The following is a 21424-nucleotide window of genomic DNA, read 5'->3' as shown; positions in this document are numbered from 1 at the left end:
AATAATTACATGGTTTACAGAATGACATCCAGGAAATATAGCTTTTAAAAATCTCACAGTGGATCCAAAACACAGTGTTTCTCCCATGAAACCCTTAAAATAACCTCTTGTGTCATTGCATTATTTACTGGACTTGTCTACCTGCATTAACTTCTAAACTTTTTTAGCTCACCCAGGTGCTTCCTTTATCTGTGTACAGCTGGAATAGCATCTAAAAATATTTTGCCATTACTGACACCCAGTTTTAAATACAGCCATAATCAGGCCATAATCTTGAACTGTGGCTTGATTAATTTACCAATAAGCCTATAAAATGACTGTAGATGGTATCAGTTTATTTTTCCCTTTGCTTCCCCTCTGTTCTGTATTATAAAATTAGCCCCAGTGACCTCAGAGTCACCGTTTGTTCACTTCAGCCCCTCTGTTCGTGCACATTGTTTCGCCTTCTCTGTTTTCTCTCTCATGCTGTGTTGTTTGTTTGCAAGTGGAGGTGAGAAGGCAAAGGCAACCACAGAGAGACTACTGTGTGTGTTTAGGTCTGCATGTCTGCATGTGTGATGGTCCAGATGGCTCAGCCATCAGCATCAAGAGCTTGGTTAAGGAGTACGCTTTGACTTGTTTGACTTTCTCTGCCCTTTACCCCCCCCATTGCCTGCTCTGTTCTCAGACTCAGCATTTACGACACATAAAACAGCTACACTCTGTTGTGGAGCTGAATTAATTAGTGGTTAATTTATCTGTTAGCGGATCAATTAGTTGATTAATAGAAGAAAATGTGCCTAACTGTGACCCAAGTCTTGAAGGAATTTCTTTAAATGTGATACATCTATTGACTGTCTTTCTATTGAAAATAAGTTTATCCTTGGACTCAAGGATAAACTTATTTGAATTTCATGGTCACGTATAACAGCCACACAACATTTTGGCTGTAACTCAAGAACACCTGCGCTAAGTTCAAAAGCTTTTCTTTGAAGCTTTGTTGCAAAAAATGATGAAGTGATGACTTCTTTATTATCCAAAAGGTGAGGTCAGAGGTCAGTTTTGCTTTAAATTCACCATTATTCAATACAGGAGCAGAAGTGAAGAATATGTTTTTGTGCTTGCTGTCTTTGTCTTTGATGCCTACCTTTTAAATTCCTGCAAATTCTTCATTACATACTATATGAGTCGGCACAGACATGGTTGTAAATTGATTCAAGTAAGTTGGTCAAGTTGAGCTCTGCAAAGCGTTATTCTGCTTATCTCTTATATGACTGAATTAAATATATGTTCTATTGGTCCGAACCCCCCCCTCCCCAAACAACTGGAAGTTTTCCACTTAACTTTATTGGGAAAGTAACAGGTTAAACTGTGGCCACTACAGCACTAAATTTACATACGTAGGGTGGGGAATTGGCAAAAACTGTGCACAGCATAAGTTGAAGCAGAACACAAAGCTCTTCCAAAATCCTGGCAACTCAGCAGATTTCAGTTTGAGCCCACCTCACTGGATTTATTTAGCTGATAACAGATGGCATAGCATCCAACTGAAAAATCGCATCGAGGACACGGTTTAAGTTAGTTTAGCTTGTTTGCGGTTTCTGCAAGCCATTTTGTGACTTACCTTGACCCCAGCTTCTCCTTCCATGCTGTATCTAACTTGAGATAGACAACAGTCGCATACCAGTTTTCAGTCATAACTGCTCTGTGCTCAGCCATGGCCTTGTTGCTGCTTTCCTCAACTCCAGCTTTCCATGCATGTCCACGGAAATGCAGGGAGTTCCCAGAATGGAGCCAAATACAAACACCAAATACAAAGCACTTTAGGTAGAAATAACTACTTTTCACTATAGTGGTCCTGACTTAAATATTCATTTAATGAATGGTATTATTAAATGAATATTTAGCTTTAATTGAGTTCTTTACCCTAATATGTATAGTAAACACAAAGTAATAGGTAATGGTTTACATATTTGCCTAAAGGAGACACAAATCCCTTTGGGGTTGTGCACGGTGTAAAAATATGCCACATCACACATGCAGAGCGACCTGCTGTGGTGCCTCTTTGTAAATAAAGGAGCCGCTGATAGTAGCTTTGTTTTTGTCACAGAATCAATCAGAACTTTAATAGGTTCATTAGACGTATTTGTTCATTCCTTTGAGTTAAGCCTTCTATTCATAAGATAGTTTTGCAAGGATCTCAGTTTGCACTACATACTAACAGTGTGTTTGCAAGGAACCTGCTCATGGTTACACCAACAATAACAGTAGCCCTCTGTGTCATTGTGGAGATTTACAAGCAATACCATCAAAATAGGCTTTTTACAAAAACCTGCAGGATTGTCCAGATGTAAAAATTGCTCAGCTGTTGCAATGCAGAATGATGTCATCAAAAAATGGACTGCAACAACAGCTTATAAATGATGAATGTGCACTTGCAATTGTTGCGGTTAGTAGAAGATTAAATAATTGATGCTATGAGCTAAAAAAATATCTATATTTCACTGTATTAAAACCTGCTATGACATGCACAGATATGTTTTTCACCTTTTTCACCTTTCATCCTAGAGCAGCACACACATATGAACAGCACTAGTACCATGTGCTATTCATTGTCTGGTTGAATCAACAGAGTGAACGGAAGCATTTTAGCTAGTTTGAACGTTGCACTTAGAGGTGGTCAGATGACCAAAACAATAGAATTCGCTTGAAGTCATGTGATCACTTTGTTAGTAAATATCAAAAAGTTGTCTTGCAGGGTTCCAGCTGGTACAGCACAGCTTTGATAAATCCACCAATCAGGATCTTGCTTGATTAAGTGTTGTTATTTTTTTGTGATATTTTAAAGGTTTAGTGCACAGAAGTCAAACGGAAGAACAAAAGGAGCCTAAGCTCTGTTCATTGGAAAATTTAAGTAAAGGATAACATAATTGGTGAACACTTTAATTCAACAATAACTAAAGTCACTTAACCTTGTAACTCTTCAAGAGCCTGCACAATATTGTAACATAATAAAATGAAAAAATAATAAAAACGAAACTGAAAAATATTTTCCTCCTGGGATGATGTATATTGGGTCAAGCTTTTTAACCAGTGGTTTAAACCCCACCTTTACCCGCCAAGTGGGTTTTTGCCTCAAGTTTGTTGTTTCCACCTTTAGCAGGAACATTTTTAGGGGCTAAATTGTCATTGGAGGCTGTAACTCTGCTCTCGCTCTCAGATATGTCTGAACTTTCATCACATTACACTTTTTTTTAATCATGTAAAAATGTGTAGCATTATTAGCGTGGGCAGTGTGATACAGCCAAAGCCCTACCTGTGATCTGGTAGGAAACCACAAAACAAGATGATGTTAGAACCAACTTATTTTCAAAATAAAATGCTTAGATATAAGAACTTTAATATGAACTGATTCTTACAATTCATCTGTGTGTCAGACCTAGATTTTCACCTTGCCTGCTCCTGAGAGCGCGCTCTGCTTTGTGAGCAAGAGGCAGGTTCGTTTTTTATTTTTTATATTTAAATTTTGTCAGCTGTTTTTAGTTTTTTGGGAAATCTGATGACTTTTTTACACCGTGTTTCCTCTGATCTATGATCACACTGTCAGTGGTTCAGAGTCACCTGTGGTTTCAAATGGCTCAGTGCCACCAGCACAGCAGCGCTGTGTTCAAATGTCAGATGAACGAGTTGCTCCAGTGGTATTTCTTTGCGTGGATGTTTGGCAGATCATGGATTGTGTCTCTGGATGATGTAATAACATTGTCTCTGCCTCACTTATTTACTCTTTATGTTTCCCTGTCCCTTATTGTGCAGTATTTTATCAGTTCAGTTTTCAATAGCCGGTATAATACTATATCATTTCCTTACTCTTCCTCACTCTGTGCGTATAGGAGTGTATGGCTGTACAAATCAGAGCATTACTGCAGCAGGTAGAAAGTGAGAGAGGCGCAAAGAGTAAAAGAAATGCAGGGAGAGAGAAGACACATTTTTAATTCTCCCTTTACCTTTGCAAGCAGGTCTCTGCTCTTTCTTTTCTTTCCCTTTTCGCTCATTGATCTCGGTGTTGAAAGGCGGGCCAAGAGAGGCAGTGGAGCAAACCGAGGGAAAGTGAACAAGGCAAGCAGAGGGAGAGAGAGGGGGACATCGAAAGAAAGCAAGCAAGAGAGAGAAAGCGAGTGAGCGAGAGAGAGAGAGAAGGGTAGTGATAGAACGAGAGAGGCAAACACTCACACTGCTCACACTGATAGAGAGAGAGGAGATAGAGGATTGGGACTGCTGCTGCAGAGGAGGACAAGAGAGACCACATCCATACTGACACACTCACAGATGCACTCACACACTCATTCATGCACACACACAGACAGACTGACCCACACATGCTGACAATAACAACATACTGAAAACACACTCACAGACACACACACACGTGCTAACATATTCTGACACACTCACATACATACATACATTTGCTGACACACGGGCAGACAGTGACCATGGTGCTCCCTGCATCCTGACCAGCTATGAGGATTACACTGATGAAGATGATGGGAGTGATGAAGAGCGTGAGGGAGAGGACGCTGGCCTGCCACAGCTGAGGACCGTAGTCAGGCGGTGGGGGGTGGGCAGGGGGTGGGAGGGCAGCAGAGTGGGGGATTGTGGGACAGGATGGAGCGCGGTAGATAGAACACATGCGTGTGCATGTGTGCATGTGTCTGTGTGAGTGCGTGGAGGTGTGTGAGTGTGAAATGTGTGTATGAAGGCTAGGATGCCCCCCCAGTCTGGGACCAGCTAGCTAACGTTAGCCACATGTTGTGCCACTGCAAAGTAGCATGCACCAACAACACCATATCTCTGATGTTTGGATGCAAGGTAGGTAGAGAGCTTTGCGTGTTTGTGTTTGTGAGTACGGCAGAGTTAGAGGGACACACAGGTGAAGTTATGGGCTGTGGGAGAGAGACACTGACTTAGGCAAAATGTGCTGAGAGAGAAGGACAGAGGTAATGAGTAAGTTTATTAAGGGGCTTGTAGGCAAGGTAAACTAAGGTAAGAGTTAGTAGTCGGAAAGAGAGCAAGACAGAAAGCGAGAGAGCTCCGGCTGTGTGTGTGTCTGTGTTAAAGAGCTAGAGAGAGAGAGAGAGAGAGAGAGGAAGAGAGAGGCAGGTTTGTTTTCTGCTGTCTGATTTGATATTACAAGGTCTGCAGGCAGCTTATTATCAACATCTTCCTCTTAATTCCTGATAATGCAAATGTGAGAGCTAATACATGCCTTTTCAGTTTATTTTGAGATCACGCATAGCACGCAGGGCCTCATTTTAGACCATCATATCTAAATGCAGACGTAATTTTGATATCTTTGGTATGTTGGTCTGTTACTTTAATTATCATTGAGAGTGAGAACTTAATAGTTGGTTTTGGCCTACAACTGATGATTGTTTTCACTGTCTGCCTGCTGTTTTGTGATTGATCTTTAATTATTTGCCCAAGTAGCATGCTGACCTCATAATAAATCAGTTTACGGTTACTTTAAATTTATTTGGTTTGTTTTTCTGCAGTTATTTTCAAAAAATATTCAAAGCTGAAACTGACTTGTCAAGAGCAATCATTAAAAAAGTCTTTGTCCTATTTGCTGGTGAGGCTTCTCAGCTTACACATTATATTTCTGTTAAAGATTCCCAGTTAAGAAAACATCCAGTAAGTAAAGTGTTACTTCAGGCAGGTCACAAAGTCAAGCTTAGCTGCAAACCCAACAGATCAGCTGATCTCAGTGCCAGCCCACATCAGTCGATGGCCTAAGTGATACACTCCTACACATCAGGATATTACACTTCTGCAATTTCTTGCTGCTTTTGCGAAGTTGATTCTTTTGTTTTCTTAGTTATAAATCTTACCAAATATATAGTATGCACCGAATAGGGTTTGTATACCAGGAACATGAATGTTGACATCATATTTTAAATTGTTATACCTAGAGAAGTTGTTAACTCATCTTAAGGGTATAATAACCCTCTTGTACTGGAAGGGAACATCCTGTATTTTCCATGGTGCATGCTGGGATATTCTCATACACCTGCAAGGCTGAAATTACATGTTATGTGTCCCTTCTTTTGTGTGTCAGTAGAGCCATAATCTAGCTATAGCTATTACTTTGTTGTTAGTTACATAACACTAACCTGTGCTAAACGAAAAAGCTTGGGCTAAAATTGGCAATCATAGTCTTACCAAGTACTCTGAAACAGTTGAGTGGAAAATCAACATATGAAATATTAAAGCTCCACCCAAGCGCTTCAGGAGCAGTGCCTTTGATGTGGAGGAAGTGTTAGTACACTGTGCAGCATCTTTGAATAGTCATTAAACACGCAGCTAACCCAAAAATGGCTTCATAAATGGGTCTGTACACTTGCCTAAATAGCACAGTGAAAAGTAGACCTGATCTTGAGAAAGGGGTTTGAGACACAGGGGAAGAAAATTATCAGTCATAATAGTTTTAGTCTTGGTGTTATTTGAATGTGAAAAACTTTGAGGCAGTTTATTTTACAAAGAGATGTACGCTGCTGCGACTTAAGAAGATGCAGTAGGAGCATTGGTCTTTGAAAGTATTTGTGTGTGTGCATGCTTGGCTTGCTTTTGTACAGTTCAGCAGTTAGGCCATAATAAAGTGTATGGACTTCACTTCTGTCCTATTAGATCACCTCAGTATGACAGCCTGTTAGATAGAGGGAGGCCAGGAGACAACTGTTAGACTGGAGCTTTAGAGAAGGAGCCCGAGTCAACACGAGTGTGGGTGCAATAAGAGCTGTAGTTTTGTCCTCTGGGAGTAAATCTGGAGAGGGTGAAAACTGAGTGTATCCTGAGGAGAAGAAGAAAGTTGCACGGTTAGTATGATGTTTCTGAGATTTTAGAAAAACTGTGTTGTTGTAAAGCTTCCATCTTTCAGGTGCAGTCTTCCAAATACGTATGCATGCACAGTATTTGCATATGTCATAAACGCTACAGAGAGAATTACACTCTTGCCATATTTGGTGATTTGGTAAGAGTGTAATTTAATAATTTGATTATTATATTCCAAAGCATATATTTCTTTCAAAATATTGAAACATAAAGCGATTTCCGTAATATTTGTCATGTGTAGTTATTCATTTGCTTGTTTATGCTTTGCCTGACCTTCGTCTGATCAGCTGCTTGTTCTGTTTGACATTCCAAACATGTCTTGCCAACACCAGAGGGTGGTCAACACAAAAAACATGTTTGCAGGGTGTTTCTCAAAACTCTGCTTTACGTTTTAATTCTAATTTATTAATACAGATTCCAGTAAATTGGCAAATAGCTAATATCAGCCGATGGTCTGTAATGCTATAACAAACAGCAGCATTGCAAATAGCAGCTTTTTTGGCCACTAGTTACAGGTTACATGTACAAATTTTGTTGGGCTCTAAGTTTGAACACAACAACAGATAACTGAATATTACATGAGCTTCAGATGGGCTTTTGAATGTACCATTCACTTTCCTAACTTACTAAAAGCCTCGAACAGCGATGAAAGATAAGTAATTCCTGCACCAAACAGCCACAGTGTACACAACAGAGCAGAAATCAGTCTTAGAAGTTATATTAGCTTCATGTGGCATCATAAAAACTAGCCAGTCAGCCAAACATTAAGGAACTGCTACAATAGAAAACATAGTGGTCAACTGATGATCATGCCACTGTAGTATATTCTTTTGCCACTGAGTAATTACAGAGTCCACCCTTTCCTCATCTGGACTCTCTGTCACCTTAGTAGGTCAGGTTTTGGTGAAAGCAGGACAGTGTCTAATGTTTTGTATACTCACTCCTAGCGTGAGAAAGTCTAACTTTTTTTTGCCCCGACCAAAAGTTAGCTGAAAAAGCAGGGGAACAGCTGATCTGCTTGGGCTAGCCTTTAGCTTACTCAGCAGCCTGGCCCACTTACAGCGCTTCTGCTTCCATCTGCACCACTTCCTACCTTTGAATCAAAAGCATCTCAGAATACCTTATAGTTGCATGTGACCAGTGACTGGTTATTGCTGGCCATCTCAAGCTAACATCTAAAGCTAGCTAAAAGCAGGGGAGAGTATATTTTAAATACATGAACTGTCACCGCTTTTACCTTGCAAGCAATGTGTCCATTTTGGATGTTGTTTAAGTGCCTGAGAAGATAAATCAAAGTCACCTTAACTAGGTCAGACATTTGAACACATTCAAAATAGATGAATGTGTTCCTCTCTTTCTTTTAAGGCCTGTGTTTTTGCTGGAGACAATTCAGTCACTGTGAAGTCATGCGAGGGAAATCTTCTGTAAACATATTTTAATTCTTAGATCACATATTTTAGATTTAACAGACATTATTGACTAAACAGCAGCTAATGTTACTTTACCTTCTCAGCTGCATGCTTATTTTCATCACATGAGTTTTCATTCAGTTACATTCCCAGTTCTCCTCTTAATGCTATCGATGCTTTCAATAGTATAATTTTTGCTTAATATCCATGTTGTTCATAATAATTACATTTTTATCAGAGGCTATTGAAAATATATCAATAGTGTGCACAAAAATCATTTGTAAGCTGTCATAATTGTTGTATAAGCTGAGAAAAAGCAATTTCTTTGACAAATGTATCCATTGATTTATTGATCGAGTAACATTTTGTTTAACCATTTGTTCTCTTGCTGTCTTTGTTGATAAATCAGTGTGGTCATCACCTTTTCTCTGGAAATAATTGCTTTATGCTTGATTCCAGTGAACTGGAGAGAGAGAGAGAGCGAGATGTAGGAGATAGGAGAAAAGAGAGAAGGATGAAGGCACGTGTGTGTGTGCGAGAAGTTCCTTACGGCAGAGGATCCCCTGCTCTTTCATATCTCACCAAGCGTGACTAATGCCTGGCTTTACTCTGCGCACATACACGCGCACACACACACACTCACACACACACAAACTAACACATAGACATGTACTAGGATGCTGAATCTGCTCCCTATCTAGTCACGTTTTTCTGGCTATGCAAGACTGGCTGACACACTAACACATGACAGTCTCAGTGTGCACGCCTGTCTTTCTGCTTCTGTGTGTGTTTATGTGTGTGTGGTCAGCGGGCTTTCTGCAGGCACAGTCCTAGTCCTGATTAGGAATGCTCAGCTCCTAATAGCCAAGCAGCCACGAACCCACACACTGATGTGAAAAGAGACCTATTTGGTGTCTCTGTTCATTCATGCATCCATTCGTTCAGAGGTGTTCCTGTGCCATGCGAAAAATAAAAACACAGAATATAGGATTATGGCTGAGTATGTGTGTGCGCGAGTGCAGAGGGCAGTAGTGGCAGTGTTGTGACAACAGTGTGAGCCAGAGCCTCTTCATGGTCTTAGCGCCTGGCTGTTCAGACGCTGCTTTCAGGAGCATTCTGAGGCATTTCTGACTAATTAGCAGGAAGATCTTAGCAAGCGCTGGAGAGGAAATGAAATATGCTGAAAGTCTTGAGATCGAGTCAGATCACAACAGTGTTTAGTCCTTATCCCGGTGTAAATGAGGTTAAAGTATGTAAGGGGGGGTGTGCAAGACAGGGCGCACACATGCCTTGTCCATTTGAATTCTCAGAAATTAGCTGATACTGTTCTCTCCTGTGAAAAGCAGCCACCCACTCACGGCCCCAGAACACAATATCCAGAATAGATTTGGCATCTTGTTGCGGACCAAGATGGCAGTCAGCTGCAGGGTCAAATGTAGTGATAGTGCTTTAGTGCTCTGATGCTCTGGTGAGCCCTTGTCAGCAAACAGTGGTTATAATCGGTGTGTTAATGTATTGGTTACATTTCTTGAATGAACTAATGTTTAGTCTGTTGAATTAGGAGTATATCAGATTTGATAGTGAATAATTCATAGTAACAGTTTTTTAACAGTGTGCTCAAATCTGCACAAACTGTCTAAAATACTCTCTTGGGAAAGACGTTTAATTAGCACTGTGGGCTGTGTAGTTACTGATGTAGAGTCACAGTGGGAGCTCTACAATAAATCACACAGTCACACTTGTTCTTGTAGTTTTTACTAAGACATTGTATTGACATAGAGCAGTATCCAAATGCCCAACCTAAAGCCATTTCTAACCTCCCTCCCTCAAACTGTGGTTATTATTCTGGGTGCCATCTATTCATCACCAAAACTGTGACAAGAAGTTTAAGTCTAAGGAAACTCTTAGTTCTTTAGCAGCCTAGCTTATTGTATTCTTATATATTAGTAGATGAAATATCTCACTCACCTTTTTTTGGCTTTCAGTACGTTAAGACCTCAATGCAAGAACTGGTGAGACAGAGTTAAAGGCAAATGCAAACAGGGATCAGAAAACAACATAAGAAAGATCTGGGAAACACATGGGACACAGACAAGCAGGTACACAGTAATGAGGGACAAATGAAAAGGCACAGCTATTTATACAATGACCACTGAGGGCTAACACAGAGAGTGGAAACAGCTGGGTAACAAGAAAACAAGAAACTGGTGACGACAATCAAGACAATGAGACAAGACAAAATAAAGACAGCTCGCTGTGTCTGGGCAGGTTCTTTGTCATCCATGTCATTGAAGTCTTGAGAGCTTGAAAAAAGAAGGGAACAGGACCTCTTTGGGTTTTTGAAGGTGGTTCAGACGTTTTTTTGAAGATGGTTTATTCCAAGGACAAAACACTTAAACACAAGCTAACAGCAATTTTCTGTCTTCTCAGACTGACTTAATTATAAATACTACAAACCCAAAGAATCATAACTCAACCTTGCTGTGATATTTTGGGTTAATGTTCAGTCCCAAAATTCAAGAACAGAGGTAAAGATTTAACTCTATTTTACATTTGTGGTAGCTAGCTCCTAAATTCTGACAGAGCTTTAACAGGAACTCTCACAATGTTCCTTATTTTCTGTGAGATGTATAGCTTTAGTTCTGATTCAGTAAAAGGACTAGATGTTACAATCCATGATAATGCATTGCTTCAAATGGAGACAGTCTTGAGGGTTGGCTGTTATGAGGAAAGGCAGCTCAGAAACTTCACCAGCGGGACACATCACAGGATGTTTCGGTCCTTTATCCTGAGCTAATCTGCCATTTTTTACCGTCCTTGGTTAGGTTGAGGGATTAGAGACCTGCTCTAGATTATCATATTAAAATTTGGGACACATTGTCAGTAGTGGACCTCGAATTCATCGGGCGTTTCGGCCATTATCACTAGACACCCTCATCCAAGGAGGCCCTGCCAGGGTTGAGCAGGCCCCGGAGTGTGTCACTGATTTATATTAAATTGTTATTTCTCTTCTACTTTCTTCTGTTTAGTTTTCTACAATTTATTTTCTTCTACCAATTCACTGCAACTGAGAAGTAATACTTACCTCTTTAATATTTATGGAGCCTCACTTCTTCACAGGGATAGAAAAAGTAATAGAGAGAAGTAAGCCAAAAGGGACAAGATAGGAGAGAGCAGAGAGGAGAGCCGGAATGGGGGCGCCCGATCCGGCATCCCACACCTCCCCGTCGGATACACGCTGTACGCTCTCTACTTCCCCACTATCACAGCAGTGATATACATATTAAACTTGGACAAAAATAGAAATAATATGGTCAGCATATGTCAGCTGCCAAAAGCTCAGGTTTCAGCAAAAAGTGTAAAAGATTTATGCAACTTCCTGGTTTGAAAAATAAAGCCAAGACAGAAGCGCAGTACATCAGAAATATTTGAGGGCCAGAATAAATATGTGGAGTTAAAAATTAACACTTTTTAAAGTATTTTGTATGAGTCTTTAAGGACTGCAGCGTGAATGGTTGGTGAAAGTGAACAGAAATGTGCTGACGGCTAAGACCGAAAGCATGTCAGTCAGAAGTAGAGAGAAAATAAGAGTCAAACAAGAGTCTTTCCTACCCCTGTGGAGCTTGTTTTCTCTGATATATTAAATGTGCCCATTCTTGCCTTTAGACACGTCATTAGTAAACTTCTCAACTGCTATATGTCTTGCTATAGGAGCAGTACACTGAGTCTGCATGCAGTTAGCTGCCAAGTAGTCTACCCTGGGAGAGCAACAAACCTCTTAAAGGGGCTTTTCACACTGTATGCAATGCATTCTGACTTCAATTTAACACCAGGGTTTGGCTCAAGCTGTGAATCTAAAGCCCATAATATATTATGTGGCACTAGATTCTATTTAGATTATTTGTTTTTGACTTGACTTGCTAAATTAGCTAAAATTACTCTGTTATCATGGCGTTGATATGATCAGAGGATTCAAGTTCCATTTGTCTTGAAGCTTTAAAACCCATTTGTGCCTCTTTATCAGTATCTTCTTTTTGCGGTTGGTTTAGATTTTAACAGCAAAATTAATGAGGGATAAAGGATTTTACCCGGATCCACCTAATCAGCGTACGTCCCGGAAGGAGCGTGTCCCTTTTCTTGCTGCTCTGCTGGCTCAGTTTTTACACTGTATACACAAACTGTCATAGATTCAAAAACTAGCAAAGGACCCGGCATCCCTCCCCCACATGCTTCACCAACTCCCTCTGCTTTACTCTGTCCAGTTAGGCAGAAAAACCATCAAATACTTTTTAAAAAAGATTAAAACGAAGCCAGTGAGAGTGTGTGGGAATGTGGAACGAGACCAAGGAGAGAAACTCATAAGACTTTGTGCAGTGAGAGTCATAGATGTGGAAGGCATAGAGGCGTGATGAAGGTATAGAGCGATGACAAGGATAGAAAGAAACAGTTATTCCCTGAGGCAGTCAGTCTACTACTCACTGTCCTTATTCAGTTTTGCATTCTTATTTTGCCAGAAAACTTCTGTTCTCTCCTCTATATATGTGTGTGTGTGTGTGTGTGTGTGCGCTCACATTCACATATGTATGCTATGGAAAGCTCAGGAAACAATTACTCCCATGCTGAGTGTACACCTGGACTGGGCCATGTCCTTACACACACAAACGGTACTACAAAAACATCTCATTACACATGCATGTGTGCACGCACACTCGTGCTCTGCTATGCTCTTTTATTCTGGTTGCGGATCTGCACTAATGCTTTCTTCTTTTCCAGCTTTACTCAAGCTTTTCTGCTTCTGAACTTGTCTTCAAACTTAATCTCTTTCTTCCTCTTTTTCTTTTTTTCTCTTCCTTTTATCCCATCCTACTATATTCCATCTTTCCAACCATTTCTGCCCTGTTGCTCCTGTGTTTCTGGGGGTCTTTTCCTTTTCCCTTACTTGCTTTTCCTTCAAATTTCCCTCTTGTTTCCTCCCTCTTCGCATTTTCTTCCCTCCATTCTGACTGTAGAAGTATCGGTGTCAAGAAGAGGAAGGGGCATCACCAGGTGCCCCAAAACTCCACCATCATCCCTGCCATCATCACCAAATGGGAGTAGCCAGAGAGCTGAGGGATGGAAGTACCCTGGGGAGGGATGGAGGAACCTTGGGTAGGGAGGGAGGAACCTGGAGGAGAGATGGAGGGAGTGCTGGAACCATGGAGAGAGAAAGGGAACGGTCACTGGGGAGGGACGGCTCTCTCGGTCACCACAATGACCTCCGGGGAGCGGAGCTGGTTCAGGTGGCGGAGCGTCAGCTATCTCAGATTCAACACGTTCATGGATATGTCACTCATACACACATCACGCCTGCTCAGGTAACTAACCCTGGCCGCCTGTCTCTGTGACTTTGGCTCTACAACAAAGACAAACATAGTGTCATACCTGAAGCTAACACTGTATATATTCATGCATGAGTAAGTTGTATTAAATTCTGATTTATTAATATGCCTGTGCACTGAAACTTCCTGTTCTCTGCACAAGACATGCCGTCTACTCTGTGACTTTTGGCCGACATTCTAACTCACAAGGGCGTTTTCCTACACTGGGCTCTATAAAACAATAGAAAATAAGAACAATAGAAAATAAGCATTAAGAATATATATTAATTACATGACAGTTGCTAATGCCTCAAATTACAGCTCTATAATGCTTTTCTGTATTTATACTGGCAAAATGATACATGAGCATGAATGCTGCTTTTTTCATAGCTTTTTGTGCTCTTGACTCTGTACCAGAGGGTCACCTCAGACACATGTTGAACCTGATGTTCAAACCTGTTTATGAGAGGCAGCCAATCAGGAGAAAGTTGACTTAAAGGGCATTAAGGAAGGGCGCGAAAAGAGCTTTTTTCAGACAGCAGATGAACCGAGGGGCTGCATCAAGGTTCAGTGTTGTATAAATCAGGATTATTGTCCCTGTGAATCATGCAAAGCTACTCTAGTAAAGTAGGCAGAAATGAGGATCGTGGGTCTCCTTTAATAATTTGGTATTATTGGGTATAATGCCTGTTATTAGGTATATACGCAGCAGTATTTTGTTAGATCGTCTTTTGGTTTTTTCCATTAAGCAACGTGTTGAAATTTGATTCCAGAGTGTGGTTCACATTCTGATCTCTGTGTGTTGTCAGTTTTAGGCCACAAAACCATTTTGATAAGGGCTCGGGAGTGAATGCGGTTGTGGCTCATGTTAGTAAAATAAACATATTCATCCCTCCAGCCCTGGTTGGTCTTTTCAGTATTTAACCAAGACCACAATATTTTCCAAAAGCTTTGAGTTGCCGGAATATGAAGATGTGTTATTCTTCAGCTGCTGTAAGTTGATTTTGTTTTAAAACAGCAGAAAATGTAGTGAAGCGAAAGTCAAAATGGTGCAGTTTTTATAAGAATGTATTGCTGCAAAGTTTGAAGTTTTCAAACTAACCTAACCCAAATAAACTTGTTTAATAAGCAGCCATCGCATCCCTGATATTCACTGATATTGTCTAAATTGATCTAACATTGCAATCCTATTCTTGATAGGGTGATAATCCACAAAACAGTGGATTTTACTCTGATATGAGGTCTCATAACTCTACCTTCCGTGTTTGGAGCTGATGACTTTCTGTGGCGCTGGTCAAGGTGACGCAGACAGCAGAAAGGGGAACTTTTTCTATGACTTCAGAATTAGATGGGCCTCTTTCGAAAGTACTTAGAAGTCACGGATACTGGCCTAAATTTGCTTCCATGCACAGAGCCTTTCTTTGTACCGGGAGAATACTTTTGCAGAACTGTGCATGCAGGGGATTCAGTCGAATGCTTGTCCCATTTTTTAGTAATGAGGCCCATTACTATCTCTGTTCTGCACTCACTCTGCGTCTGTCTGCCTCCCCCCGCTTTGTCTTTCTCTCCTTTCTGACGCTCTATCGCTCACACACACACTCATAATCGCACAGCGTAGCCTGGTAATCGTTTTATTTTGGTTGATTGGACTGTATCTGTCCACATATTAGTGCTCGCGTCTCTGTACTCGCACAGCTCTGAGAGCACGCTGTCATGTATTCTCTAACACACACACACTCGTTGGCCACACTCTATGCATATCCATAATGTATATGCTTTTTTCTTCTGCTCTATATTGATGTTCTGTGTATTGTCAGCTTTACTGGTGTCTGGTAAATTATAATTATGGTCTTTTCATTTAATAGACAAAATTATATGCACATTGATAATGACAAATTACTTCCCATCATATTGTAGTAAAGAATGTAGGGTCTTTTCACAAGGATAAGCAGATTTTAATATTACTTCTTCACTTTTATTAATTTCTTTTTTTTAACTTGTCCCCATCACTGTCCTCTCCCGCACTAATGCATCCTTTTTCAATTCTGGCATGTGTGGTTACCGGTTTATTTTAATATATCACGTCTTTATGTTGTCAGTAGTGGTTCTGTGTCTGTCTGTGAGTAAGTTGAGGCAGCTCTCAGTGCTGGCAGCCAAAGCAGAGGAGGATGTGTATTAGTGGGGTGTCACATCTAAGTCATTATATGCTGTAATGTGATTGTCTCTGCACTGACTCAGTTGTCAGTCAGCACAAGTTCAGTATTTGTCCGCTGGGAGATCTTTGGACCAAGCTGAAGCACTTCATTTTGTCAGCATGATGAAGACACAGTTGTCATGGAGCTCCACCTTGTGGCTGCATGTTCCCTTCTTGTTGTTTTATATTTAAAACTTCTTTTTGTTGTTGTTGAAATTACACAAATTCTTCTGTTGACAATAATGACAATCATCAATTACTGCACGTCCCTGCAGATTTAACCAAAGAATTTTGGGTTGCCGTTCTTGCTGGATGCCATCTGGACTTAAACTCAGTCCCCTGTGACCTTCTCTTATGACATTTATCTCCATTTACTTTATGGAGATGCCTTAGAGGTCTTGATATCCTGGCCCTTACCACAGCATGGCATCATTATCTGCATTATCATCATTGCTTTCTGCAGAGCGGTCCGTTCCAGCAGCTCATCACCTGTCTGTCTGTATAAAATCTGTGATGAGGAACTCGTGTGTGTGTGTATTTGGATATTTGGTTTATTTTGAGAACTTCTCCTCTCCAAATGGTGTGTGTTCATGCATGTGTGTCTGTGTGTGTGTGTGTATGTGCGTGACCACAGGTGCTGGATCTGGCTTCCTTGTGTATGACAGATGGAGCTGCCATCCTGTTCTCCCCATGTTCACCCCACCACCCCCCTCCACCTTTTTTTTCCTTGTCTTCACACACACACACACACACACACACACACACACACACACACACACACAGACATACTTTTTTGTGTTTATTTTCTCTGATTTATTAATACAACATCTTCCTGTAAATATTCCAAGATCACAATTTATTACACCTCTTTTTCACCGTGATATTAAATTAAATAAACTTTGCACAAAAAGTACAGAAATTTGTGTTTGGTTAATTATTTCTTTGGTGTAACAGTGTTTCTTGGCAGTAACCATTACCTTACAATTATCATATCATTGTTTAGTTTACTTCCCCTTAAATGGAGCCACATTTTTAAGGACAATGCATTTTTGGTTTGAGCAGCAGAATCGAGCGTAAAATTTTGACCAAGAAAAACTTGTCTGTCAGTGCCAAACAGCTTAATCTGTTCTGAGATTCTTGTGCCATGACTGGTCTTCACCATCAGGCCTTTTTGCGCTGGTGTCAGTAACATGTGCACTAGAACCTGAACATGTGGAGGAATTAGGGCTGGGCCATATCATACCGTTCACGGTAATACCGGTATAAAGTTAGGCAATGATAAGAAAATGAAATATCGCGATAGAATATGGGTAAAACGCGCATGCGCAGTGCCTTTGTTTTCATACGCACATGGTGGAAAAAGCATGGCGGTGAGGGAGAATGAGAAAGGCAAAAGCAGATCGTTGAATGAAACAGATGAACCAGAATTGGTTTGTAAAAATGCTGCAACTTCAGAGGTGTGGAACTGGTTTGGCTTTCGTCCGTCAGATACATACCAAAGCACATTTTTGGGTAGAGCATGCAAGCGGGCCGTCATTATTACCGTTAGTACCGAACCGATTTTATGTGGTACACGGCGCTCAAAAATCTGTCAAAAAATGTTTTAGTACCACTTTGCTAAGCTACAAAGCCGCACCGCTTGATGGATTGTCGGAGCATTACGGAGTAATACGTACTGCGGCATTTGCACTGTTAAATTTTTATATAGCTTCAATGCACATAAAAAACAGCTGCTTGTTTAAGTGAAAATGCATTGATGGGGTTTTTTGGCACTAATAAAGTTGTAGAGTTGTAAAGTATTTTGTCTCGCGTCAGTTATATCATCAGTTATATTATTATCGCAAATTTTCAAATATATATCGTGATAAATATTTTTGGCCATATTGCCCTGCGCTAGGAGGAATGTTATGTTCATTGGTGTTACGTCCAGATCCAGCTGGATCATAGTGTCAAAGTCTCACTTGTGGGAGAGCAATATGCTGCACCAATAGGGTAAGAGCTTTTGGTGGAGGCAGTGTGGTGGTGTGGGGCAGAATCTCCCTCAATGAAAAAAACAAGGCTTGAGCTCACTGGTAGCAATCTTAATGCAGAGATATCAAGAAGAGGCTCTGCAACCAGTGGCAATCCCATATCTCCACAGTCTGGGACCAAACTATGTCCTCCAGGATGACAATGCTTGCCTCCACAGAGTGGGATTTATCAGACTAACTGCAGAATTTGTGAATGGAGAGGATGGAGCGGCCTGTCTGCAGGTCTGACAGGTCAACCCCACTGAACACTAGTGGGATCAGCTTGGCTGTGCTGTTTGTGCCAGAGTGACCAGCACAGCCACACTGGTTGACTTGCGGCAAATGCTGATCAAAGAATGGGATGACATCCCACAGCGGGATATGACCAAGCTGATGACCAGCATGAGGAGGAGGTGCCAGGCTGTTGTGGCTGTGTGTGGCAAGTTTTTCATTGGCACAACCCACAAATGCATTTTCCTTACAAATGTGGCTCCATTTAAGGGGAAATAAACAGGCTTTCCAACAGCATATGATTTTGTAGCCAATAAACATTGTTACAACAAAGAAATAATCCACCAAACACAAACTTTTTTTTGCCAAGTTTACGTTAATGATCATTGACTATGAATGAGATTCAGCTGTTTTAATTTCCATTGAACACAGATGTGACCATTCCTACTTTCTGTTTTCTCCTTTTGCTTTGCACAACCATCATTAAGAAGGAAATATATTGTAGATAAAGGTATATGTCGGTCTTACACCTGTGCAATGATCAGAGTGCAGTGCACCTAAACATATTAGTTTGTGTGTGTCGAACTTTGTTGAGCTCATGTCTGTACGTTGTAGGTAGAATCACCTGAGGTTCCCTTTGATGACGAGGCATGGCCTCACCCAGAGGGAGAGAGGCTGAATGAAGTCCCAGCCCCACCTTTCTCCTCTCTCTATTCTCAAAGCCACGCCTACTACCAGGTAATCCTGGCATGCGTTCGTAGCTTTATTTGTTTGTGTTTTTGGTCGTTTCTCATCTGTAAACGTCTGATTAAATGAGCATGCAGGTTTTTTTGTGTTTCTGTGAGACACATCTGCAGAATGTCTTCGCTGTACTGGGTGAAATTCAAACATCATGTTTTAACAGTGCACAGAAACTTTGTAAGGTGTTCCATGTAGCATTTAAACATTAACAAAATGTTAGTAAGTCAAATTCAATAGGATACTCTGTGCGATCCCTGTGTGCAATTACTGCTAAAGTGCCAGAGGTCTAAGTAGCAGATGGCAGAAGGAATGAAAAGTGAACATGTTTATATTTTTAGAAAAAGGGCCACAACTGGAGGGGAGGCAGTGTGGAGGGATTGGACAATTTTAATATTATCTGTAAGGAACGACATGACTTCTAAAGTGTGTCTTTGATGGCAGTTATACCTTCTAACATAATTCATTTTACAATGATATACTTACTTTGCTGGCGTTTAAAAATGCTACATGTAGTACCTTTAGTAGACAATGCTTACTGCTCTTTTTTCTATATACTTTAACACAAATCTACTCCAAAATTTCTGTGCTGCAATAATTTCTTTAAACCACAACCAAAACATTATGTTGTTTTGTTTCTGTGGACCATGTGAATACAGACCTTGTGTATTTCTAAAAAATGTTTTAAATGTTTCTGTGATGGTGCCCACTTGTGTTTTTCTGTACACATGGTCTTGCATGGATGTGGTGCGAGCACATATAGTCTTCTGTGCAACTGCAGCATCGATATATAATCATGCTCTTTACTATAAATTGTAGGTTCTCACCCATCTTATCTACCCCGTTCCATGTCCCCCATGTTAAACTTTGTGTCTGTATCTTGTGTGCTCATTAGAACGCAGTTGGAGGAAGGCTGTCAAATCTCCAGTTTGAGCTGCTTTCAGTGCATGTAGTTACAGTTTGTGAACTGCAGGGGGCAGAAGAGGCCTCCCAAAGTTCACAGCTGTTCAGGGTTATGCCTTCACAAATTAATATCTGACTGAATTCTATTCATCAAACTGTTTAATATGATTTGACGACTGAATATTGGGATAATGGAAATGCTTTTTATCAATACTGACAAAGCTGCTCAGCAGTTGGACGCTGAATAGAGGGTAAGAGCAGGCGTATAATTGACTTTGCTTTAAAAAGTCACTGGCAAAACGTATATCTATTGCAGAGACTGAAAGCAGTGGAACAGTAAGAAGTGTTTTGCTCTCTGTGTTGAACACACAGACAGTAAGACATACATGGTGTACTCAGAAGCTTCAGTGGCTCCTAGTCATTAAGCTAATGCAGATAATTAGGCAGGAAGTAAAGACAGAGAGGGCCAGTGAGTGGAAAAAACGGGATGAAGGGAGAATTATGGGCAGACAGACACAGAGCACAGATTTGTTGCTGGATGCTAATCAGCCTGTCAGTCAGCCAATTCATTCCTCTCCAAACAAACTCTTTTCCTTTACAGTAATAGTAATTAACAGTGAGTAAGACGTCCGCTCGCTGTAACATTTCAGGGATGTTTGCTTCACTGTGCCGGTCCAACGCGTTTAACGCACAGCTGAAGTCTCCTTTGTCTACCTTTAGGGAGGTATAAGTGCTTAATAGGACAGCATCACAGAAGTAGCTTGCCCTTTCTGTTAGATTCTCAAAAAGTTAGTTATTTAAACATTTAGAGCTTACAGATTTGACCCTCCCTATACTGCCACCCTCTTGTGTTCTGCTTAATTAACACTGATGTACTTTGCTCAGTGTTGGTACGCAGCCATGTAGCTGAGTGCAATTGCATCAGCCCACAAGGTAATTTAATTTTCTAAACTGCAGTCTTTTTCTAAAGGAGTGTGAAAAATAGTGAGCCTGGCCACCTAGCTAGTCATATCTGACTGAAAATAGCTACTCAGTGCTTACTGGTCACAAGGAAATAAGAGGTCATCAAGTCCTTAAAAGCATTAAAGTGGAACTGTGCAGTATTAAGATTGTCGTAATTTTGTTAGTACTAAGTGATAGCTAAAGCTGGGAGTCATCGACTTAATATAGGTAGGACACAGGGGCAAATGACATGTCTAAAGGGCAACATGTACACTCTGTACAGAATGGCCCTGTGGGACTTCACATGAGTTAACAACAGTTATGAAAAATGCTTTTCTCTGTCTGCCTTTTGATACTAAGCAGGTATTGCTTTTTTAAAAAATGCCCACGTGCTTTGTCACTATAAAAACAACTCTGTAAACAATAACAGTCAAGTTTGGGGCCATCAAATCCAAACAAAGAGCTGAATGATGCTAAAAGGTTCTGAAGAGCTGAAGAGGGAAATTTGATGAATTGACTTGTCACTATGATCATAACCTTGAGCTGATAGTTATTTGAATCATTGTCATTGTCATATTGATTGTTGTTGCCTTAAATCACAAACTTAGACCGTGCTGCGTAGCAAAGAAACAAGCCAATCCTGACCTCAGTCAGAAAAGCCTAAATATCCGTCTTGGCCTATTGAGACTCTCCTTTTGCTTGGGTTTGTGCTTGTCTATGCTACAGTGCTTTATGTCCATTCTTTTATATACCCAGCATTTACAAGGAAAGCTT

General features: G+C 40.6%; 1 protein-coding gene across 4 annotated transcripts in view; it reads left to right on the top strand.

The window, feature by feature from the left end:
* The window catches only part of LOC116336356 (discs large homolog 1-like protein), a 119897-nt gene that overhangs the window by 21884 nt on the left and 76589 nt on the right, over positions 1 to 21424 (top strand). Inside the window, exon 5 of one of the 4 annotated variants that reach the window (XM_039601290.1) lies at positions 18683 to 18805. The exons of 2 other annotated variants lie outside the window; for them this stretch is intronic. In XM_039601290.1, coding sequence (XP_039457224.1) covers positions 18683 to 18805 — 123 coding nt within the window. Of the gene's footprint in view, positions 1 to 4711; positions 4849 to 18682; positions 18806 to 21424 lie in introns of those variants that run through there. One more of the 4 variants, XM_039601293.1, reaches the window with a different exon arrangement.

This window comes from Oreochromis aureus, linkage group 17 (assembly GCF_013358895.1).
Source record: "Oreochromis aureus strain Israel breed Guangdong linkage group 17, ZZ_aureus, whole genome shotgun sequence".
Classification (NCBI taxonomy): domain Eukaryota; kingdom Metazoa; phylum Chordata; class Actinopteri; order Cichliformes; family Cichlidae; genus Oreochromis; species Oreochromis aureus.
The sequence above is the reverse complement of the archived record's forward strand: the minus strand, read 5'-3'. Positions and strand labels throughout refer to the sequence as shown.